We start from the raw sequence: 25,484 nt of genomic DNA, 5'->3' as shown, positions 1-25,484 counted from the left end.
CATGAAAATTTATATTATATAATAATATCTTTAACAAAAGCAGTTAATTAATAAATTTTGAATATAATAAGTTGATTATTTATCAAGTAATATAAAATAAAAATTTTAATTATTTTTTATTTTTTTCCAAAGTTAGAAGTAGACTCGAATCTGAGACCTGTAGATGAGGATGAAAAGACTATGCCATTTGAGTATAACAGACTTTAGTCTTTTTACCTAATTGAAGTCTTATAAGTTGAAAAAAAAAACTAATATATTGGACTATAATAAACTTTGATAATTAATTAGCTTTTAGCAAGAATTTAATTTAATGTTATTTTAAGTTTTATTATGTTTTTTAAATTAATTTTTAGATACAAAAATTGTTTATTATGCAAAATATTTTTATAATATTCAAAATTTCGATCTTTCAAATTCTAAACTAAATTCGAAACAATTATAATTTCATGTATTATCTTTGAAAAATTAAATAATTTTTTATCAATTTAATTTAATATTATTTTATATTTTTTTTAGTTTCTTAATTAAATTTATTTATTTATTATAATGAATTCGTGTGTATATGATTCTAAATTATGTCTTGTTACAATGAGATATGATTATGGACTTATGGTGCGGTAGAACAATGAGAATTGAGGTGTAGATTTAGTATGTTACAATTTAAAATATCATTTTAATATAATTTTTAATATTATACAAATTTTTTGCATACTAATTAATTTTAATGAATAAAAAATACTCATATATTTTGTATTTATATATTTTATATTTAATTATTTGAGAATAAAAGATTCTGTTGTTATTTAAAGTATTATGTATTAAAGTATGGTCATTTAAAGCATTTATTTATATACTAAAATATTCTGTATTTATTAGAGTCCATCAATATTCTTCTTTTATATTAGTTTTTAATTTTCATCTAATAAAATCTAATAGTCTATATAAATATGGCACATCTAATAAATACATAATTGTTGTGCTTATTTTAGACATACCCTACATTTAGTATTTTGGTTTAATATTGTGAAGGAAATGTTATACACAAATATTAATGTGTGCCTCCTAAGCTGTTATGAACAAATATTACCACCCTACATTTTAGATAGTTACCTCTAAAAGTATTATATTACAACAAAGTCTTAGACTCCCAGAAGAATCTAAAATTATAAAACAATCCAAGAAAATACAAATTTGCATAACGATGCAAATCGCAAACCCTAACGTCTAATTAGAGCCACCTCCAGCAAGCAAATTTGGCTTTAATCCTTCTAGGGAGAACTAGCTCTCCATGTTGACCCTTAATTCATCCATCCATTCTGTTATTTTCAGTAAAAACATGTTAATGAGGGTGGAGACTGCGCCAATATAGTGAAGCTTATATTCTCAAATCTAAGATCTTATATTTTAGTTTCGTGATGGAAATGTCGATGGTAGGGTAACAGAAAAGTGGACGAGATGTTTAATGGCAGACTCATGAACGGGAGAATGAAAACTAACACACCTCTTCAGCGCTGGTAGGGTTGCATGGAACGTATCATGTATCTGGCTAGGCCCGCATTTCTAATAAATGAAATTGTATTGACAAAAAATACAAAAGATAACAAAATGGTAGACCAATATCATTTTGGTGTTTGGACGAAATGAAGTGTTTAAATTCACTTACATATCTATTGCATTTATATATTTAAGTGAAATGGTAACATTCAGTGGATTCTCAACCCAATTCTCTATGGGTTGAAACTGACGTGTTACTTTTCTTAAGTAGCCGAGGTAGATAGATCTAACAGATACTTGAAATTCTTGCTTTGCCAATTACAGCTCTCAAATCTCGATCATTGAATTTTTTTCCTTCTTTTTTTTTAAGGAAGGGAACTCAGGTAGAAATACATATTAAATAGGTAAGCTTTCAATGTCACTACCAAAATTGAGGCATTCCGTTCCTTAAATAAGAAATGTGCAACGCATACAAGAGCATAGCATCCTCCAAATTCATTCATTTGCAACTTTCTAAGGCAAATCACAGAAACCAAATCAAGGACAGTAGAACATTCACCTCAGCAAGGATTTTTCCTCATCATTCCTCATAGTCATAGCCAACTCTACCTTTCACATTTCCATCCTCAGAGAGACCGGAAGTACCCCGCTTTTTCATCTCCGGTTGCCTACCCGGAGGAGGACTTCCCATCTTTCTCTTGCGATTGTTAGACAGGGATGAAGCATCATCTAACATCTCCCCCTCTTCTGCATTGTCTGCATTCATGTCTTTCTGTAATTGTCCCTTCATGCTTGTGTGTTTACCATCTCCGGTTTCCTCATGGTCACCGTGATCTGCCTCGTCCAGTTTAGACCAGTTCCGTCTTCTCTCGCGCTTGTTTTTCTCGTCCTCAACTGCTAATTCAACGCCATCTTCGAGCTCCCTCTCAATGAGATCATCCTCATCCATGACATCTTTCTTTAAGGTCATTTCCCCTCGTTCCTTCCTCCTTTTTTCCAGTGCAGCCTTCACTTTGTCTGTGTCAATCATCTTCATTGCTTCTTTGGGTGAGTGACCAACAGGACCTTCACGAAGCTCCATATTTCGACCGACACTGCTATACTTATGCGAACCCAGATCATCCCTCCTTCCTACTTCTGAAGCCTCCTTTGTCCCAACAATTCTATCCTGGTCTCCTGAAACTATGCGTTCGGTCCCAGATTTAGATCTATTTGCTACTTCTCTCTTGTTATCTTTCAGAGGAAACTGTTCAGAGTTCCGGGACTCTCTTATTTCCAGGTCAGCCTTGTGGTCAGTAATGTCACTGCCCATTTCTGCACTCCCATCATTGCTTTGGTTTTCTGTTCCCCTAGGTGCTACCACATGATTTTCTGCAGATGAGTGATGCGGAGCTGGATGTGAGGATGTATGTTTTGAGGCCTGCTCCTCATTCAAACCAGGAGCTTTTGTAGCAGATCTCGTTGCCCCTCCACCACTTCCTTCTACTTCACTTCCTTGAGATGGTGGTATTCTATTCTGCTCATAGAGTTCCAACATTTGATTGCTAACTTCTGCAAAACAACATAAACACAGACTCAGAAGGCTAAGCAGAAGCATCCAGCTATTACAACACAAAAGGATATTCTATCTATAACAACAAACTACCCATGAGCAAAACTGGGTTTGTTCTCTTGAAGAAAATGCCTAACATGATCGGTAAAAGATAACCATCCATACACATGGCAATGACAGAAATTATCATAGCATTAAGCCATGGGAACAAAGCCATGGGAACAAAGGCTGTCCAATCGGGTTAACTATCTGAATATGCAAGTGATTGAGGGGATGACACCAACCCTCTAGTTGACGTGGGGTGACATCAAACTCTTGCCACCAAACCTTCTCCCCATCTGATGGAAGCTTCACTTTCAGGAACTTGGCAGCAAGGAAAATGGCACCTGCTGCAATATGATGTGGCTTAAATTGCAGGCAGAGCGATGTCCTCAGCCTGAAAGCCACTTTGCAGTGTGTAAACAAATATATATCTGTATAAACAAAATAGATTCAACAAGGATAGATTAGAACAAATAGCAACTAAATCATACCCATCATTAACAAAGTTCCATGCAACTTGTGCAAGGGCATTCTTTGCAACATTGAACTTCTTTATAGCCTCGACAAGGGGCTTATAGGGGTGTTGAACATTCAGGTCAAATGCTAAAGTGGCCAGTACAACCCTCTCTCCAAGTAAAATTAGTTCTTTCTGCTGCTCATATACATCCTGCATCATTTACCAATTCTATTGAACAAATTTATATGTAACAAGTTAGAATAAATAGAACCAAATATACAGGAAAGTGGAGGGAAAGAATAAAGTCCAAAAGATGCCAACAGATACTTTATCAATACAGCTACAAGAGTGAAATGGTGGAATCAGATCAACTATACAATAAAAGGAGGGCAGAATATCATTTTCTAAATGATATATCCAAACAATGCACTAAAATGAAAATCATTTGAAAACTTTCCACAATTTACAAGTCAGATGAACATTTTATAGGATTTCAATATTGAGGCCATGGCATCAACCATGTTTCTATAACCTAAATAGAGAATGTATTGACTAGAAACTGACAAACTGGAGAGGGGCCTAGTTTTGAAGTAAATAGAAAATTGAACTATACTCCATTGATGGAGAGGTACAAACAGTGAAAAGAATGGCTGTATGTGAAAGAATTTTGTGCATGTGAATGAACTGGTCAATGCACCGGCAGTAATAGAACACCTTCTGTTTTATCCTTTGTGCAGCTGCAGGATCCTTTTTGTGAATGATCTCGTAAGAAACAAGAATAACATCCTTCAATGGACGAGGAGTCTCTTCAACCTTCCCAGCAAGGAACATACAGACAGTTGCAATGGTCTGCAAAAAGATGTATACCAAGTGAATAATGAGATTCCAGTTATGTAATCTAAAGATATAACATTACTACAAGATCCTTAATCGAACTGGATAAGGATATTATAGAAAGCATGTATGTTCATCAATATGGAAATACAACGATTCAAGATACTCAAGAAATCCTGTGCTTTTCCAATTATAGCTTCTTGTCTTATACCTCTCTCATTCTCTCATGATATTTATGAAAAAGGCTCAAGGTCCAGCAAAATTTATTGTTTTTTGGTCAGCACTTTTAGCCATCAACCTAATTCCTTTAGTCTAGCAATCCACCAAAACATTTTTGGCCAACATTTTTAAATATTGCTGGCAAACTGCTGGCCAAAACCAATAAATTCTACTGGCCCTCTAGCATTCCTCTATTTATGTAACTAAAAACTCACTCTATCCAATGCCCATCACGTGGCTCAATTCCTATCACTCCTGATATTGGATAATTTTTACGAGCACTCATATAAGAAGGTGCCAAAGTGTTTAATATTTTGAAACCTAAAAAATTAGAACAGTTAAAGAAGTTGAACTTCCATTTAAGTATAATTGGACAAAAGAAAACTGAAAAAAATTGCAAATTAAGATCAATTCAGCTTCAAATTATTCTAATTCAAGACTTCACAGAGTAAAAAAACTCATCTGATGTGAAAATTGTACAAAAATTGCAAATCACGATTAAAGAAATAAGTACTGCACTCAGCTTAGAAGTTAGAAGCATTATCATGAAAACTTTTGCATATGTTAAACAGATAAAGATGTTGTAGGTCTATAAACTCAATTCTGTATTGTTTATGAAATATCACTTCCATGTTTATCAAATAAATTTGCTTTATACAGCAATATCACACAATTTATAGGTGTTCATATTGCAGCTTAATTTAAAAATGGATTGACTAGCTACCCAATATCAGGCATATTCTTTGAACACTTGAAAATTACATGTGGAAGAAAAACTTCCCTAAGTATCTGCCACCTCTAATCCAAAGGAAAAGTTAACATGAAATTTAAAAAAGGTTTCTACACAGAACACCACCTTGCATGAGCACAAAGATATTATCCCAAATTAAAATGAAACCTAATAAAGATTTGGAGAAGTAAAATGCCAATAATATCTATTTTAAAGTACAACCTACCCTTCTGTCGTTCTTTGCATGAGATTGTCGAAGAAAGAACCGATGACAAAATATTATCGCTGTAGCTATAGTAACCTGAGGCCTGCAAGAAGGAGAGTAACAAACCATATGTTTAAAAGGTAAATTCCATCCATCTGCCAAGGGCACCGACTATATAAAAAAGTTGCATCAAAGTACTTTCTTTATACAAGACTGTGTTGGTTCGAAGTATCATTCAGACGCACAACTATATTAAAATTAGTAAGTAGCAGGTTGGAAGAAAGACAGAGAAAGAAATAAGAAGTAAAATAAGGTCTGGTAAGCACAAAATTTTTCGGAGCAATCCAAAGAAATACCACTAAGTATGTGAATGAGATGCCTGAAAGAAAAGATGAAATACAAACAATAAAATTAATAGCAGAAAACTCACACTTTAAGTCTCATGCCTAAATCCTGTAAGAATGTACAGTATGACTTGCGCAGATATGTCTCTTTCTTCAAGTCAACTCCATCTTTTCTTGACGGGGAATTCTCCTCTATTTCTTTCCTGGACATATACCAGCGACCCAGTGTTTCTTCCTGGGTGTCCTTAGAACTTTTAGAAGAGTTGCCATCAGGTGCTCCATGATGTGACAGTTCCCCAGAGACAAGTCCTGCCATGGGTATCAGTGTTCTGTGCACTGAATAAATTTCTGTGTCACTTCTTCAGCATCATGTAGCAGAATGATTCTGGAGGATAAATAAAAGTAAATGAACATCATGCACCTGAAATATTGAGTACTATACAGAAATACAGAAACTGTAGGTGATTGAAAATGATTTTTTTTTTCTTTTTTATTGCAAAACCAATATATCCAAGGTTGGATAATTATCTAAAGAGACAATAGGTTTGCAGTACATACTGCTAATGAAAGATTTGGCATTACCTTTGGATGTTATATAATGGGATTTGTGCATCGCAATTATAGAATAACAAAAGATAAATAAACAATGATTGTTGCAGTTTCATTTCAACATTTAAGTCTAGCCAATATGTCTCGGGCAATAAATGCAAAATATAAGGCCCAGATACTGTAAAGTTACATCTCACGAGCTGATGTAGTGTAGCTTGAAAAAGCCTCATCAATGACAGTATTTGACAGAGTAAAACAACCCAAAACTTAAACAGGCATAAAAACAAAGAACATAACTAACTCAAATAATAAGTTCGTAAAAAATTAAACAGCACTGCTACACAGCTCGACCAATACATGCCCAGAAACTATTCGCAAAATAGGATTAGCTTTTGAATGGTGTGACAAAAATCATGGGTTGTTAACAAATTGAAGTGTTTCTAACATATTTGGCTACAATAACAAATATACTGGCAAATATTTCCTATTTATTACAAACTTTCCATAATAAAATAAAAGCTATAGTCAACATAATGTACTCTCCTCCTCTAAAATAAAATGGTTTAGTAAAAAGTAGTAGTCAACATATGTGAATGGTGAGGACCCATTGCATGACAAGCCCTTGAAAAAAACCATAAACTCAGCATTGTAAACGTGACATTACCCAATCCTCACCAACAGGCAGAACTATGTGAAACTATTATTTTTAGTTTTTCGTACAAAACAAAAGTTACACCCATTCAGCCATACTCAAATCCTCTTGATTCCTGAAAGTTAATTTTCAGTCCGCTTCTATCCAACCAACTGATGAAGGTTAAATAATGCATGAACTAGACTCGATCAGGTGATTAAAATATAGGAGATTTAAAATTTTAAGGTCCAAACTAAATAATTGATAAAATTACACCCAATGACCCAGGGAATAGTTCAGGCTTAAGAATGAAAAGAGGTTTCTGTCCATTTAACATATGAGAAACTGGGAACGCAAACTCCAATCAAATTCTGATACTCCCACATAGTTAACGATGAGATTGGATAGAAAAAACAGTGAGACCCCATTTTCTCCAAAAGTTACAAAGGGAACTAATTGAGCCCTTGTGTTCCAACTAGTTGATTTTCGAAAGAGCTACGAACCCTAGAATTTAAAAATAAAAAAATTGCGCAACGGAAAGACCCAAAAAACAACTAGATTATAAGATTACCATTTGCATTACCCACATAAGAAAAAATTAAAAAATTTAGGTCAAATTAACCCTTCAAATGCGAAAGCCTAATAGGAAAAATCATCAAGAACTTACCCGCAACGCAGAAAATTGAAGCACTCCCGAAAAGGGTTTCTTTAAATTGGTAGAAAAATTCATAATTTGGAGGCTAATGCGACCAGTAATGTAAACACAAGAAGAAAGAGATGTTGTTGAAGTGATAAAAAATAAAATAAAATAAAATAAAATAAAAAAAGGGAAAAGTGAGAGATCGATGAAACGCGCGGAAGAATGAAGAGAAAGACAAAGGGAGAAAGAGAAGAATTGCAGAGAGTTACGTACCCAAAACGGAACAGCTGGGAAGCGTCGTCTTCTTCTGGGAAGCGATGCGAGCTTCGTGGCCTTCGATTTTCTTTCTCTCTCTTTTCTTTTTCTGAGTCTCGTTCTCACACCACGCAGAGGCTGCAACCCAAGCTCGACAATCTCATTGCTTTTGTTTCCCTTCTCATGTGTTTTTTCCGTTTTTTTTATATATATTTTTAAAAAAATTTGTGCTGATGGTTTTTTTTATTTTTTTTTCTCGAAAAATAAAAAGACTCAAATCTACCATCTAAGTCAGTATAAAAAGACAATGTCATTTGAGTTACAACTCGTTAGCTGTTTTTTAGTTTAGTGTTTCTATATTCTCTGGAACACAATGTTTTTGTCCATGTCTTACCTAATAAACACAATTCTACAAAATTTTATGTTTCTATGTTTAACACAATTTTAGAGCTTAATCTTTTACATTAAAATAATTATTTTTTTGTCGATCTAATATTAGTTTTGTTCTCGTTTTCGTTTCCATTTTTAAGACTATTTTTATTGATGCCTGAATTTTTCTCGGATAATTTTTTTTGTTCAGCTTATTTTACATTGTAAATGCACAGAAACTAAACTAGTAAGAAAAGGTTTATCCAAGGACTATGGGTAGCTACACGCCTAAACATAAGCTCAAATTTTGGCAACTCCGTTAAAAACCCTGGTAATAAGGTTAATTGGGATCATTACAATTGCAAATGATTATTCAATATTCACCCTCCTCTTATGGTTTTTCATGAAAGAGGAAACTGAGAAAAAGTAAAATTGGCACAAGCTTGAAATATCTGGTGGAGTCTGCAACGAGGATTATACTATTCATACCTACTATAAGTTTGTACATAACTCTTTTTTCTTCTGATATTTTATTGGCAACAATGCAACATAGGAAGGAGAATTCACTTTATGTAATACAACACACGATGAGTTGAATCACAGTCAACTCCTGTACAAATTGCTATAATTAGGTACAAATGAACAGAGCAGCTTTCTTGAGAAATGACCAAGTAGCAGCTTCTACTCTTTGAAGTATGAACAAAATTGGCACTTTATTACGTGAACAAATTGTCACGCTAGAGTTGCTCTCTTGCCTTTGGCATCCCTTGACTGCAGCATGTTAACCGAATGACGAAATAAAAACATGGTTAGTCAAGTGACGTGCCTGATAAATTTTGTGGGTACAAAGATAATAAACACTTGGTAAAGAAAATGTTGCATGAGTTTAATTACTATTAACCAATTCAGGGAAATAAAGAATTTGCTCATATCATAAGTGATTACATAATTCTATTCTGTTGTGATTCAGATGACGGAGTGATTTTATTCTTTGCACATTTACACGTGATTTGAGAAAGTGCATACAATAAACGCATTAAAAGAGCATTCACGTAACTAAGTATCATACCACAATCTGACGACCTTTAACAGTTAGTCATGATATCATAATTTCCAATCACTCAATATAATTTGATATTTGAGATTTCAAAATTTACAACACCTAATGTACTATGATTTAAAATGAAGAATTTTCATTTATTTTTTCCACTAATGAAAGGCTACAATTGATATTTAGTCACTTTCAAACACAAAAGATGTCTGCATCAAACACGAAAGATGTCTGCAAAAGTTGCCAATAAATTGTCAATAACCAGAACTAATTTTTTCACTTAATAAAGCTCATGGTGTCAGTTCCCCAATACTAAAGCAGCTAAAATTCCAACACTGCCTCCTCACTCTTAGCACAGAAAGAATGCATAGTATATCTTAGAATGAAACTACGTTAGCTCAATGAAAGTAGCATTTCCTCTTGGTAAGGTTATGAAGCAAGCAGAGGTTTATTCAGAGCATCTGGCCCTAGGCCCGCTACCCTTGGTTAAATATGTTTCTAAACAGAACCATGAGCATAAAGACTTGACACAAACAAAGAGACTGAGAAGGAGAAAATAAGAGGGGTAAAGAAACAAACCTGAGCAGCAACAGATCTCTTTGAATCCAGGAACTGGCCATAGATACTGTAGAGTCTCCTTTTCTCTTCTTCTGAAACAGATGGTCTAGCCTTCAAGGCAGTGGCCTTCAGTAAAGCATCTGTAATAACTGGTGCTTTACCCGGCGCAGAGGCACCCAAATTGTCCAGAACTTCATGGACTGCTGCGAGCTGTGCATCTGAGAGGAGAGCTTGGAGGTCAGCTCCACTGAATCCCTCAGTCATTTTAGCTACTGTGGCCAAATCTATATCATGCGCCATTGGTAACTGCATCAATCAGAAAGAGTTATTTTGATTAAGACCACAGAAATATATTCACAACAGGGATGAAGGTAAACTTGAAGTAGTAGAAACAAAAAGACTCGGTGCAAAAACCACCTTGTGAAAATCCAAAATATTGAAATTGAAAATTATGATGGGTTAACTGCCTATTTGGAAGATTGTTAGTGCAACATTGGATGTTCTCTCTTGCTTAGATATCTAAGGCTATGATTCCAATGGAAAACAAGTAGGTGTTGAACATTTTATCGCAAAACATTTACCTAAGAAATAAAAATCTCAAAGCACTCTGCAGACAAGAACAAAACATGGAAAACTATATACAGCAAACATACCTTTCTAGAAAGAACAGTCAGAATTTCCAATCTCTCATGCCAAGATGGAAAATCACAGAAAAGAAGTCGATCTAACCTACCAGGTCTCAGCAGTGCCGCATCAAGTAAATCCGGTCTACTGCTCAACATAAAACAGATATCAGTACAAACAATGACTAATATCCATTTCCCTCTTGTTCTTTCTTTATATCTCAAAAGATAGTCAGAAGAAACAAACACGTCCTTAATTGTATAATCTGTGTCCTAACCAGCCATGAATGTGAAGTATTAATATGAAACCAGCCATGAATGAATATTTTATGAACCTTTGAAGTAAGCCACAGTTCCAACATGGTAAGGAAAATTTTCTAACAATTTGAAGTTTTAGTCTTTCATATGCGACATTATTTGAACTCAAACTCTTTCCAAGTTTACTTCCAATAAATTAACGCAATAAATTAACGCATGCTTGAAATACTAACCTTGTAGCAGCAAATACAAATACACCAGTTAAAATCTCAACACCATCTAACTCGGTCAGAAACTGAAAATCAAATACATATTACAGTCAGATTTTGTTCAACAAAGTATAAAGCCAAAAAAGTGATAAATATACTAACTTGATTAACGACACGATCAGTTACTCCAGTATTGTCATGCCCTCTCTTAGGAGCAATAGAATCAAACTCATCAAAAAATAGTAAGCAAGGAGCTGCTGCTGCTGCTTTAGAGAATATATCCCTAACCTGAAACCAGCGTTCAAGACTCAGACTGAGACATTTGAAGAGAAAATAAATAACTTCAATATGAAATGAATCTAAGAACTATCAGCCTAGGTCATCTAACGGTTTTAAGATCCGATGTCTCAGAGTTAAAAAAAAAAAAGTTAATCTTGGACATTTATGACAAATAACCAGGGAAACTTTCTTTTGAAGCAAAATAAGTGAGTAAAGAAACTCTTAAGTAGACAAAGGCATACACCAATAATATCCTAAAAGAATGTCTAATAGTCCTCTTACGGCTTGTTCAGAAGCACCAATATACTTGTTCAACAGCTCTGGTCCTTTCACTGATATGAATCGAAGCGATGAAGCAGCCGCAGCAGCACCCACAATGTGAGTTTTGCCACAACCAGGAGGACCATATAAAAGGACGTTTGACCTCAACCTCAATGGTGCTTGTGCAAAAGTTTTTGGAAACTTTGATGGCAACTCTATCATCTGAAAATGGTTTAACAGAAACATAAAAGATGTTAACGCACAAGAATGTCATAAAGAAGCACATACAAAATAAACCAAGAAGACGAGCATTCAAATATTTCAACAAGTCAAACCTCCTTAATAGCATTTCGGATGTCAACGAGGCCACCCACATCATCCCATCCAGAACGACCATCATCAGATGCAGACTTTGTGATGTCACGCATTGCAACTGGAAGAAAACCATGCATTGCCTGGGAGAAATCCTCTCTTAGTAAAGCAGGACTCTCGTGCTCATTATTGGCAGCATTTGATGGCAAAAATCGATGAACAGCGAAATGCAGGTGAAACCATGGAAATAACGAATTAATGACTAATCTGAGTGAAAACAAGAGCATGTTTGAAATTTTTTAACGTAACAAAAAAGGTGATTTTTACATTCCATATTCACTAATTGGATTTGTGCATGAAAATTTGACTGAATGCAAAAGAAAGAGAAAAGAGAGAAGGCGGCTCCCCTCCACCGCCACCAATGAAGAGGTCTGATGTAAATAAACTAAAAGATGAAAACAACTCTAACCCAAAATAAGTATTGAAGTAAGACAAGAAATCTGCAACTGAAGGCACATAATGATAAATATCAACAAAATTGACTTATGAAAATTTTACAAAACAAAAGTCTACTGATGCACAACTGTGTTCAAGGAACTGGAATACCAGATCATAGCCATCATAACCATCACATTTGACAGCCACATCCAGTAGGATGTCTTCACCACATTGCAAGTGACGCCTTTCAATTTCATGCTTCAACATAGCTTTACGCTCTGAAGCTGCAGGAGCTGGCAACTGTATGTGGAAATCAAAGCGTCCTAATGACAGTAGAATAAGAAGTTAGCAACTAGAACATGAGAAAAAACACATACACATGGGGAAAAAAAAAAGATTGCCAAAGTCAAGATTCGTTTTAAAATATACTGGAACTGGATATATGTTTTACGCACAAAAAGCATACCTGAAGAGCTCAAAGACTGTGGCAGTTTCTCCAGTGACTGTATGGAAGCTATGAAGGCGACCGGTCCAAATCCACATGATTTTTGCCTCTTCTCCTGTTCCAGTGTGCAGTACAGAAATAAATGATTATGTATCAAAGTGAAGTTCTCGTATATTTAACCTTTTTGTGTATTTCTTACTATGTATTTCCATTATTCTCAGCTTTCAGAAAAATAGAATTTATTTATGCATATAAGTATAAGAAAGTTTGATTTGAATGTCTTGATCAGGAAAAATATCACAAGACTTGTATTTCTTACCCTATATTCATCAATGATGTTAACCAAAATATCTGAGAGTCCAGCAACAGATGTTGAGGGCTGAGATCCTTCGGAATCAGAAGTTGAAATTATGCTATCAAGATTATCAAAGATTACGATGGAGGGCGCATGGTTTAAAGCTTCCATTACATGGTTTGTAAGTTCTTGGCGAATTATTGGGACCTTCTCCAAAGAAAGTTTTGAGCAGGGCACAAAAACTCTGTATTGTATTGAAAATCAAAATCCAAACAGGAGCAACACAAAGAAAAATGAAAAAAGAATAATTAAAATGAATATCAATACATGTGTGCTAAGATATCTTTATGATTCTCAAGGGATTTGGCTACAGCCCTTGATAATGAAGTTTTCCCAGAGCCCTGCAAAATAAATAAATTAAATAAACAAATAAATAATAAAACAAATTTTAAATGCAAAGATAATTCACTGAAAGATACATTTTGTTTTATGTCTTTAATCAGAAGGTATATAAGAAAGCAACACTAGACATATGGAAGCTTAAAAAGGTAGCCAAATCCCGAGCTCGGAATGAGAAGCATCCAGTAAAAACGACCTTAAAAGGCAGTATAACGAGTAATGAAGAGTTAAAAAAGGTTCATGGCTCAAAATATTTGATCACCAACATGCAGAAATTTGAGCTTCTAATCTGATAACAGCCAAATCCATTCAACATTGGATTTCATAAGACAGTGAAATTAAACTGTACTCACTGGTGGTCCGTGTACTAAAACATGTCCAGGGAGTGGCAAGTTGCATGAACCAAACCACAGACCACACTTCAAAGATAACAATACCAACATCCCTGCAATCATCCAAAATACAAGGTTATCACCAAATGGCATCCAATTGCATGAGGATGCAACCATTGTAGATAATTAACTGACTAAATTCAAATTAATGAGCAGCAGCATCAAGGGGTGAGACAAAAATCTTGCACCTTAAAGACTCAAACTAAGTCCAAGAGGCCTTTTAATGGATCACAGTTAAGTAACAAATAAGTTCACCATATAAAACAGGCGTCATTCAATTTATTAGCTAAAAGATGCGCATTTCTCATACTCAAATGGATGAGGATAATGCAATAATTGCATCAGCATGACCAATGGAGAGCCCACTAAATTGTCAAGCACAAACTAGCAAGTGGTAGTCAAGTCATTGGTGGGGTTGGGGGGGGAAGGGGATAGAAATAAGCAGCAATGTTTCTAGCCAAGTTCCCAGCATATGAATTATTGCGAAATCCTAGAATAAAAAAAATTTGAATATATGCAGCATCAATTTTGTTTGCCACAACAATAGTTAAGCCACTCCTCACTAAATGGGGTCAGATAAAAGGATAAAATGGCTTCATAGTGCTCGATCGTGAATCATATTCATGTTCAAACAATTTTAGTTTGTACATCTGCTAACAAATATGATATAAATGGCATAACAAAAATCACTTAATGTTTTGCTAAATGAGAATGGTGATGAAAACAATGAATAAAGTGGATAAGTTATGGACACTTTAACAAAAAATAGAAAAGAAAAACTTACGATTAATAATATCAGAAGCTGGTTTCTCCATCCAGCTAAGTAAAGATACATTTGAACTAATGTGCTCTTGAGATGCTGTCTCTTCAATAGAATGAATAGACACGGGATCACCCAATTTCATCCCTTCAAAAAGCTGCAGATCGCCTATATTGATACTTTTAAGGCTTTTACCAAGAGCAACTTTGTATGCATTAGGTTTCCCATGATGCAGATGTTCATCACCAAAAGTCAAAATAAATAACACTTCAGCAGTCTTGCCACTATTCTCTGAAGAATTATAAGGTAGGGGAGCTCTCCCATTATCCCCAAGGTTGTGACAGTTTAATTTGAAATCAAGCAAAGTTTGGCTACACATGACCAATGAATTAACCTCTACACCCGTAATAGAAGTAATTGCCTCAAGTTGTGCAATATACCACAGCCGAACAAGACTCTTTATCCCCTTTTGATTCTGAGACTGATTTGCATTCTCTTCCTCTGCTTTGCAGTTGGATTCATCAGAAAGAGCTGCAACAACTTCATTGTTAATTGACCAATCTATAGGGTCCACAAAGTCACCTGACATAGATTTCGCAAGTAATTTTCCATTCATGTGATTATTGTGGCTATCCAGACCATCTTTCTCAGCAGAACTATCCTGCTTTAATAGTTTGAATTGACAAGGAGAAAAAGTGATGGATGGAATACTTTTCTCCCTAATGATATCATATGCTTTCAAATAAACCCCTGTACAACCAAGAAAGAATATATTCACTTCAGAATCGTACGAAAACTGAAAAAAGAGATAAAGGTTTCAGCTGAAATTGAAATATATATATTAAACAACACAACGCATGGCATGATTTCCACCTATCCAAAGATAAAGGCGAAACAAACTATAGCAGCATAATTAACTGATTTTAATCTTATTTAATAAAGAACATATAATGTGACTTAGAAAAGAAGATCAAGGAAAAAAACAGAGATACAAACAGATAAAAGACTTCCAATTTGTCCTATGGGCAAAGCTGGTTCATAGTCTGTTACTAATACGTTTTTACATTGTTCTTCTGCTTTCTCTCTCTGAAATGGATATTTTGTTCATTTTAATGGTGAATAATGAGTGTGCCATTGGCCTTTGGACTGATATATGTTGACTTACTACTTTGCTCCCAAAGCCATGAAATCTCCACATCAAGTCTAAGTGCAGGAAAATTCCAGTGCTTTTAAAATAACAGACACCTTATTCCCTGATTACCATCATACCAGCATGATACAAATTCAAAATGCAAGAAAAAAATTTGTTATATCCTCAATAATCAAATTTATGAGTATGCACATTCCACATATACTCAAGTTCAAGTTTATGAGTTCGTAAGATAGATATAAGTATAATTTGACATACATGTATGTAGGCCAGCTCTCAAATAGAGGCGAAGAGACTTGGCTAACATCACATGCCCTGCAGCCACAGATTCTGAAAATAAGAGATGAACAACAGCTTGTCGATGTTGTTTCTTGTCAGTTAAATTTCCATTCTCAACTTCATTGCCAGGTGACCCGCCTTTGGATTTCAAAACATTAGTTTTCGAAATATTGGCATTCTCCTTGGATATTCTTGGTACTAAGGAAACTGGCTGAAGCATGTTAAAAGAGAAGTGCTTGGCTGTTTCTGGGTGAACAAAAACAACAGAAGTGAGCCCCATATGGAGCTCAACACCTTTGACATCAGTTCTGGTATGACATAATACCCCTGGATCTTGTATACGGAGAAGCATCTTTGCAGTTTGTTCCTTATCACAGGATTCTAGATCGCCTTTTGGGAGCAACGGCAACTTCAGTTCCTGGCATGAGTTGTACTGATAAATTTCTCACATGTTAGTTAGCTCTAGTCTAACAATACATATTGACAATATTCTTGAGTTAGGAATTCAAACGTGACTAGTTCACATTTGAGTACAATCCTGACCTGAAGTACTGAACAAAATACCATCCACTCCCAACGTGCAATACCCTCCTACTTAAAAATTCAAAAAGATAACCATATAATACAGGCATCATCTTACCCACCGCTTTCTTCGGGAAAACAGAAGTGACATGGAATGTGATGACGGTGTGACCATGTAACCACAAAGGAAATCTCATCCCTTCATGAACAATCCTGACCTGCATCGAGCCATCAGCAGCATTATGTTAGGGTAATACACAACAGACTAGGACAAAAAACTCAAATAAATGGTAGAACAGAGACCTGTAACCAATCTAAACTCTAAAGTAATAGAAAATATATCATCACGAACGACAATAAAAGCATTGAAAATACACAATTTTTCATTGTTACAAAAAAGAATTTAGGTTGAGAAATGATATCTGCAATCTAGGGCAGCTGCCCATCAATCTCAATGCACATTTACATTACAAGTACATGTTAGCCTACCAACAGGAGACCCCTAAATCTGAAAAAGTCAAGTCAAATATGAGCAGAATGTCAACCATGTGAGCCAATCACAAGGAGTTATAACTGTAATTCTCACTAGTTATCACATTCCCATCCAGAACTATCTTCAAACTGTAGCATTCCTATTTAGGACTCAGTTTTAAAATAAAAAATAAAAGCATTCCAACTTGGCATTTCATATAAACAGTCTACTTTACTCACACTTCAAAATAGTCACCGTGTATCAGATACTTCAAGACACACTAACTATATTCCATAAGCTTTAGCTTTAACTTTCCTGAATTCTAGAGTTTAATTGATCCATGTTGAACTCGAAATCACCATTTCTCTCTCTTAGCTTAAGATTTATGCCATCCTGCGAAATCATACTAATTCTAGCTGCCTATTTAACCATCTTTGCTTCTTTTTCTTTTTATATATTATATATATAAAAAAAAGACTTAATATTCACAGGTTTCAATTAATCCATGTATTGAACTATGCCATGTTGGAGGAGTGAATGAACAGCAATCACAAAAACCTGGTTGAGGATAGCAGCCTCAGCTTGTTCGGAATTGAGTTCCAAAACCTCCCAATCATCCTCGGTGTGAGGCTCTATCGTAACAAGAGAAGCATGAGCCACATTGGAAGCAGCTCTCACCTGAACAGTACCGTGATTCGGCAACGAAATGCACTCCGCAAATTGTTTCGAAACCTATGCAACCGAATTGTTCAGAACACGAATCGAATTTAACAGAAAAAAAAAGTGATAATGAGAACGGTGGTGGCAGCAGTAGTTACCTCGATGGCGGAGGGAGAAGAAGAAGTGGCGCCGGACCAAGCGACGAACCAGAGGTCGAGGGCGAGTATGTGAGGGAGAGGAGAGGAGCGCGTGGATTGGAGAGTTTGGATGAGAGGGAGGGGAAGGGAGACGAAGCAATTGTCGATGGCGGCAACAAGCTTCACCTCGAACTCCATGGATGGAATTGATGAAGTGTGATGAAAAGAAACAAACACTCTCAGCTTCAGCTGCTGCTAATTGCTGAGCCCAGCTCCAATTTCTACATACGAAAGTATTATTATTCAGTCCTGATTGTTTTTCCCAATGAGGTCGTGCGGGAAAATTATCAGGAAAAAAAATTGTTTATTTGTTGTCTTATTTCTTTATTTTTACGAGATAAAATTAAATTTATTTCTTATTTTAGGAATAATAAACTACTAAAATTGATCTTAATGTTATAAGATAACTAAATAAATAAATAAAGAATAGGTAATAAATAAAGAAATATAAAGAGAAATATTAATAGTGTAGAAAGAAAGAAGAGAATGTTTATTGTTACTGTGTGTTTTTATTCGGAGGTTTAAGCCTCTATTGATAGGTGCACATGATGACATTTTTTAAACTACAATAAATAGAGTTATCCTTGATAAACCAAGCTACATTAGAAACAAGCATCCACATACGATCTTATCACAACACTCCCCTTGGATGACCATTTAGGATTATTACCTCGATAAAACCTTATTGAAGAAAAACCCAGTGGAAAAAAACTTTAGTGAAGGAAAAAGAGTACAATATCCTTTAGTGATAGGGACTGCCTCATTAAAAACATTGTCAAGAAAAATCCAATGGGAAAAAACCTGACCAAGGAAAAAAGAGTACAGTCTCCCCCTCTTGTCGACATCATTTAATGTCTTGAAATCGGCGCATCCCAATCTCATGTACCAATCTCTCAAAGGAGGATTTTGGGAGTGACTTTGTAAATAAATCTGTCAGATTGTTACTTGAGCGTATCTGTTAGACATCAATTGTCCATTGATTTTGAAGATCATGAGTGAAGAAGAATTTGGGAGAAATATGCTTTGTTCTATCACCTTTGATGTATCCACCTTTAAGTTGAGCAATGCATGCTGTATTATCTTCAAACAGGACAGTTTGAGCTATCTTATGATCAATCAGTCCACATGATGACAGAATATATTGGATCAAACACCTGAGCCAAAAACACTCTCGACTAGCTTAATGTATCACGAGTATTTCAGCATGATTAGAGGATGTTGCAACAATCGTCTGTTTCGTAGACCTCCATGATATAGTTGTACCACCATATGTGAATAAGTATCATGTTTGAGATCTCCCTTTGTGTGGATCAGACAAGTATCCAGCATCTGCATAGCCAACTAGTTGTGACTTGGATCCATAGGGATAAAACAATCCCATATCAAAGCCATAATTTTCCTTCGTCGTCATCTTGACGTATGATTGAAAAATGAATATCCCACATTAAAAGATCCTGCAGATATGTGGAAAGGCCTTGAAGAAAGGTACAATCATCAAAAGACGATGATACTTCCTCAAACCCAATATGTTAGAGAGAATATTTTCGACCTTCCATACCTCGAATGTGCTCCTACAATAGCAGTATCGAGAAAAAGAATTTAAAAATATTCTGAGTTAATTTTTTGCCTTCTTTTGCTGCTGAACACAACAATGAGTTACTTTTGAGAAATCATGAAGCGCGCCCAGCTGGCGCCACCCCATTTCTTGAAGCAAATGCGGCAAATTATAACCCTTGAAGAGGTAAATGGCAAGATTTTTATAACAAGAAAAATTGTGGAAGGAAAAGAAATTATGTTCATATCTCATCAGAAGTGGGATAAAGAAAGAAATATTGGGCAAAGTAAATCAATTGAGGATAAATGCTTCCGTTGTGGTGAAAAGGGCCATTGGTCACGTGCTTGTCGTACTCCAAGGCACCTAGTTGATCTTTATCAAGCATCCTTGAGAAAGGATAACAAAGGAAAGGAAACAAATTTTGTTTTAAATTATGAAAATTCCACCACTCATTATGATGTATCTAATTTCTTTGAGGATCCTGAAGGAAATATTGGTTATTTGATCAATGATGAAATAGTTTAATATGTGTGTTTGTTAATTATTCATGTGAATAATTTTACTGTGCATGTACTTTTACTCAAATTTATTATTATTATCATTTGTTTTGGAAAAAAATGGCAAGGACATATTTTGAAGATATTTGCCTTACGGATAGTATAAGTTTGTATACTATTCTTAAAAGTATTATATATTTTACCCATCTTGTGCCAAAAGAAGAATGTGTTAATACTATTATTGGCTTGGGCAATGTGATAGAAGGCTCCGGAAGAGCTATAATTTTGTTTCCCGGAGGAACAAAATTCATAATAAATAATGCACTATTATCTACCAAGTCTCTAAGAAACTTGTTGAGTTTTAAAGATATTCGCCGAAATGGATATCATGTTGAGATTATGAATGAGGGAAGTCATGAGTACTTATGTATCACAACTCATGATTTAAATAAAAAGGTTATTTTAGAAAAGTTACCCTCACTTTTATCTGGGTTGTATTATACCAACATTAGTGCAATTGAATCACATGCCATTGTAAACCAGAAGTTTACTAGCCCAAATGAATTCATAACTTGGCATGATAGATTGAGTCATCCGGGAACAACCATGATGAGGAGAATTATTGAAAACTCTCATGGACATTCACTAAAGAACCAGAAGATTCTTAAATCTAGTGAATTTTGGTGTGCTGCATGTTCTCAAGAGAAGTTAATTTTAATGCCATCACCAGTAAAGATTGGATTTGAGTCCCCTGAATTCCTAGAAAGGATTCAAGGTGATATATGTGGACCTATTCATCCACCATGTGGACCTTTTAGATATTTTATGGTCCTAATAGACGCATCTTCGAGATAGTCACATGTGTGCCTATTATCTTCTCGCAACCTGGCGTTTGCTAGATTACTGGCTCAAATTATTTGATTAAAAGCACAATTTCCAGAAAATCTAATCAAAATAATTCGTCTTGATAATGCTGGTGAATTTACTTCCCAAGCTTTTGATGCTTATTGTATGGCTAATGGAATAAGTGTTGAACATCTAGTAGCTTATGTTCACACACAAAATGGGTTAGCAGAATCACTTATTAAACGCCTCCAATTAATTGCTAGACCCTTACTTATGAGAACAAATCTCCCAACCTCGGTCTGGGGACATGCTATTTTACATGTCGCAGCACTTATTCGTTTGAGGCCAACGGGTTACCATCAGTTCTCTCTTATGCAATTAGCTTTTGGCCAGCAGCCAAATGTTTCTCATTTAAGAATGTTTGGGTGTGCGATATATGTTTCCATTGCACCACCTAATCGCACCAAAATGGGACCCCAAAGAAAATTGGGGATATATGTTGGATATGATTCTCCCTCTATAGTGATGTATCTTTAAATACAAACTGGAGATGTATTTAAAGCCCGGTTTACGGATTGTCATTTTGATGAATCAAAATTTCTAACATTAGGGGGAGAGAATAAGCTTCCTGAAAAGAAACTTAATTGGAATGCATCATCGTTGATGCATTTAGATCCTCGATCAGGGTAATGTGAACTAGAAGTTCAAAAGATTATACATTTGCAAAGAATAGCAAATGAATTGCCTGATACATTTTTCCATACAAAGAGGATAACCAAATCTTATATACCAACAGAAAATGTCCCAATTCGAATTGATGTCCCGGTAGACAAGTAGCCACTGAAGCAAATTCACGCCAGAAGTGTGGCAGAGTGGAAAATGCCCCAATTCGAATTGATGTACCAGTTGGACAAATTGCCACCGAAGCAAATACACGCTAGAAGCGTGGCAGGCCTGTCGGTTCCAAAGATAAAAATTCTTGAAAGAGAAAAGAGGTAAATACTATTCCTGTTGAAAAAGACATAGTAAAGACACCTACAGTTGTCCAAAATTCTGATATAGTCTTAACGCCAGAAGACGTTCAGGTACCTGAAAATTGTGAAAATGACGAGATCTCGATAAATTATGTCTTTACAGGAGAGAAATTGGACCAAAATAAGACAATTGTCAATGAAATATTTGCATATAACGTGGCATTAAATATCATGCATGAAAGTAAGGATCTTGAGCCAAGATCAGTCGAAGAATGTCGACAAAGAAATGATTGGCCGAAATGGGAAGAAGCCATGAAGGCTGAATTAGACTCATTTGCAAAACGTGTATTTTTTGGACCTGTAGTCCGTACACCATAAGATGTAAAACCTGTTGGATACCAGTAGGTATTTGTGAAAAAACGAAATGAAAAAAAATAAAGTTGTGCACTATAAAGCCCGACTTGTGGCACAAGATTTTTCACAGAGGCCCGGTATAGATTATGAAGAAACGTATTCCCATGTAGTGGATGCGATAACATTGCGTTATTTGGTCAGTTTATCTTCATATCATAAACTGCATATGCATTTAATGGATGTGGTAACAGCCTATTTATACGACTCATTAGATCGGGATATCTATATGAAAGTCCCTGAAAGACTAAAGATATCTAAACCATCCAATGAATATTCGCAAGGGTTATACTCAGTCAAATTGCAAAGATCTTTATATGGTCTGACACAATCTGGACGAATGTGGTATAATTGTCTTACTGAGTATCTGGCCAAAAATGGATTCAAGAATGATGATATCTATCCATGTGTTTTCATAAAGAAAACTGCATCTGGATTCATTATAATTGCTGTGTACGTTGATGATTTAAATATCATTGGGACTCCTGAAGAGATTCCAACAATTATAAAAAACTCTAAAAGAAGAGTTTGAGATCAAAGATCTTGGAAAGACTAAATTTTGTCTCGGCCTGCAGATCGAGCATTTAAAAAATGGGATCTTTATTCATCAAACAACATACACAGAAAAGATCTTGAAAAGATTTTATATGGATAAGTCACATCCCTTGAGTACCCCAATGATCATAAGATCTTTGGATGCGGAGAAGGATCAATTCCGTCCTAAAGAAGAAAATGAAGATATTCTTGGTCCTGAAGTACCATATCTTAGTGCCATTGGAGCGCTAATGTATCTTGCTAATAATACGCGACCTGATATATCATTTGCGGTGAATTTACTAGCAAGGTATAGTTCCTCTCCAACCAGAAGACATTGGAGTGGAATCAAGCAAATCTTTCGATATCTTCATGGGACAGTTGATATGGGATTGTTTTATCCATATGAATCCAAGTCACAATTAGTTGGCTATGCAGATGCTGGATACTTATCTGATCCACAAAAAGGGAGATCTCAAACAGGATATCTGTTCACATATGGTGGTACAGCTATATCATGGAGGTCCATGGTGCACGAAATTGCAATCACACTTTTGCAACTCCACACAACTAACCAGCAAGTGCACTGGGTCGTCCAAGTAATACCTTACGTGAGTAAGGGTCGATCCCACAGAGATTGTCAGCTTGAAGCAAGCTATGGTTATCCTGTAACTCTTAGTCAGGAGTTTAATAATAAAAAGAGTTTTGTTTGCAAAAAGTAACAGAACATGAAATCAATGATACTTGTTATTCAGTAATGGAGAACAGGTTGTGGTTTCGGAGATGCTCTGCCCTCTAAATTTCTACTTTCCTACTATCTTCTTCTCCAAACACGCATGGCTCCTTCTATGGCAAGCTATGTATTGGTGGATCACCGTAGTCAATGGCTACCATCCGTCCTCTCAGTGAAAATGATCCAGCTACGGTTCTCACCGCAGGGCTAATCATCTATAGGTTCTCACTTGTGTCGAAATAAGATCCATTGATCCTTTTGCGCACTGTTACTGCGACCAACAGTTGCGAGTTTGAAGCTCGTCACAGTTATCCCCTCCCAGATCCTACTCGGAATACCACAGACAAGGTTTAGACTTTCCGGATCTCAGGAATGCTGCCAATATTTCTAGCCTATACCATGAAGGTTATGATCTCACGGATTTGAATACTCTATTGTCAGGAGAAGCAGTCAAACTCGTGGATCAAGAGCCTAAGAGATACGCACTCAAGCTGTCGCCCAATGACTACGTTGAGCTCAGATAGAATAGAAGTGGTTGTCAAGCACACGTTCATGAATTTGAGAATGATGATGAGTGTCATGAATCATCACATTCATCATATTGAAGTACGAGTGAATATCTTAGAATAGAAGCACGCGTAATTGGGTGGAAAACAGTAGTAATTGCATTAATCCATTGAAACACAGCAGAGCTCCTCACCCCACCTATGGGGTTTAGAGACTCATGCCGTCAAAGATACAATATGAAATGTAAAAATGTCATAAGTTTCTCAATGGAAGTCTAAAAGTAGTTTTTATACTAAACTGGTAACCTAGGTTTACAGAAAATGAGTAACTACATGCAGATAGTGCAGAAATCCATTTCAGAGGTCCACCTGGTGAGTGTTTGGGCTGAGCTTTGAAGCTTTCACGTGCATAGGCCACTCTTGGAGTCAAACGCCAGTTTTGGTGCCAGTTTGGGTGTTTAACTCCAGTTTTGGTGCCAATTTTGGCGTTTTACGCCAGAAAAGGGTTTCTGGCTGGTGTTTAACACCAGTTTAGGCCATCATATCTTGGGCAAAGTATAAACTATTATACATTGCTGGAAAGCCCAAGATGTCTACTTTCCAACGCAATTCAAAGCATGCCAATTGGGCTTTTTTAGCTCCAGAAAATCCACTTCGAGTGCAGAGAGGTCAGAATCCAATAGTATCTGCAGTCCTCTCTCAACCTCTGAATCAGATTTTTGCTCAGGTCCCTCAATTTCAGCCAGAAAATACCTGAAATCATAGAAAACACACAAACTCATAGTAAAGTCCAGAAATGTGAATTTTGCATAAAAAATAATAAAAATATACTAAAAAGTAACTAAAGCATACTAAAAACTATGTAAAAACAATGTCGAAAAGCGTATAAATTATCCGCTCATCACAACACCAAACTTAAATTGTTGCTTGTCCCCAAGCAACTGAAAACAAAATAGGATAAAAAGAAGAGAATATACAATAAATCCCAAAATGTCAATGAAGCTTAGTTCTAATTAGATGAGCGGGACTAGTAGCTTTTTGCTTCTGAACAGTTTTGGCATCTCACTTTATCCTTTGAAGTTCAGAATGATTGGCATCTATAGGAACTCAGAATTCAGATAGTGTTATTGATTCTCCTAGTTCAGTATGTTGATTCTTGAATACAGCAACTTATGAGTCTTGGCCGTGACCCTAAGCACCTTGTTTTCCAGTATTACCACCGGATACATAAATGCCACAGACACATAACTGGGTGAACCATTTCAGATTGTGACTCAGCTTTGCTAGAGTCCCCAATTAGAGGTGTCTAGAGTTCTTAAGCACACTCTTTTTGCTTTGGATCACGACTTTAACCACTCAGTCTCAAGCTTTTCACTTGGACCTTCATGACACAAGCACATGGTTAGGGACAGCTTGATTTAGCCGCTTATGCCCGGATTTTATTTCTTTGGGCCCTCCTATCCATTAATGCTCAAAGCCTTGGATCCTTTTTACCTTTGCCTTTTAGTTTAAAGGGTTATTGGCTTTTTCTGCTTGCTTTTTCTTTC

General features: G+C 35.7%; 2 protein-coding genes across 2 annotated transcripts; both read right to left on the bottom strand.

Annotated features, from left to right (window-relative positions):
• Positions 1-1,598: 1,598 nt before the first annotated feature.
• On the bottom strand, positions 1,599-8,119 carry LOC107484000 (cyclin-T1-3). The gene is made up of 7 exons (XM_016104608.3): positions 7,971-8,119; positions 5,964-6,262; positions 5,555-5,636; positions 4,260-4,394; positions 3,580-3,755; positions 3,331-3,482; positions 1,599-3,045 (listed from the first exon to the last, which is right to left on the bottom strand). Exons 2-7 carry the CDS (start codon positions 6,191-6,193, stop codon positions 2,075-2,077), a joined length of 1,746 nt encoding a protein of 581 aa, XP_015960094.1. The 5' UTR covers positions 6,194-6,262; positions 7,971-8,119; the 3' UTR covers positions 1,599-2,074.
• A 658-nt stretch (positions 8,120-8,777) lies between these two features.
• Positions 8,778-18,142, bottom strand: LOC107484001 (peroxisome biogenesis protein 1). The gene is given in 18 exon segments (XM_052260360.1): positions 8,778-9,092; positions 9,952-10,236; positions 10,584-10,701; positions 11,045-11,106; positions 11,183-11,308; positions 11,582-11,782; positions 11,896-12,139; positions 12,471-12,633; positions 12,777-12,870; positions 13,075-13,294; positions 13,378-13,451; positions 13,803-13,894; positions 14,626-15,351; positions 16,010-16,410; positions 16,412-16,463; positions 16,671-16,770; positions 17,583-17,756; positions 17,843-18,142. Coding segments are annotated over 18 exon segments (3,348 nt in total). The 5' UTR covers positions 18,020-18,142; the 3' UTR covers positions 8,778-9,053.
• Between the last annotated feature and the right edge of the window lie 7,342 nt (positions 18,143-25,484).

The sequence above is a fragment of the Arachis duranensis genome, chromosome 4 (assembly GCF_000817695.3).
Source record: "Arachis duranensis cultivar V14167 chromosome 4, aradu.V14167.gnm2.J7QH, whole genome shotgun sequence".
NCBI lineage: Eukaryota > Viridiplantae > Streptophyta > Magnoliopsida > Fabales > Fabaceae > Arachis > Arachis duranensis.
This window is presented reverse-complemented; position numbering and strand designations above follow the sequence as displayed.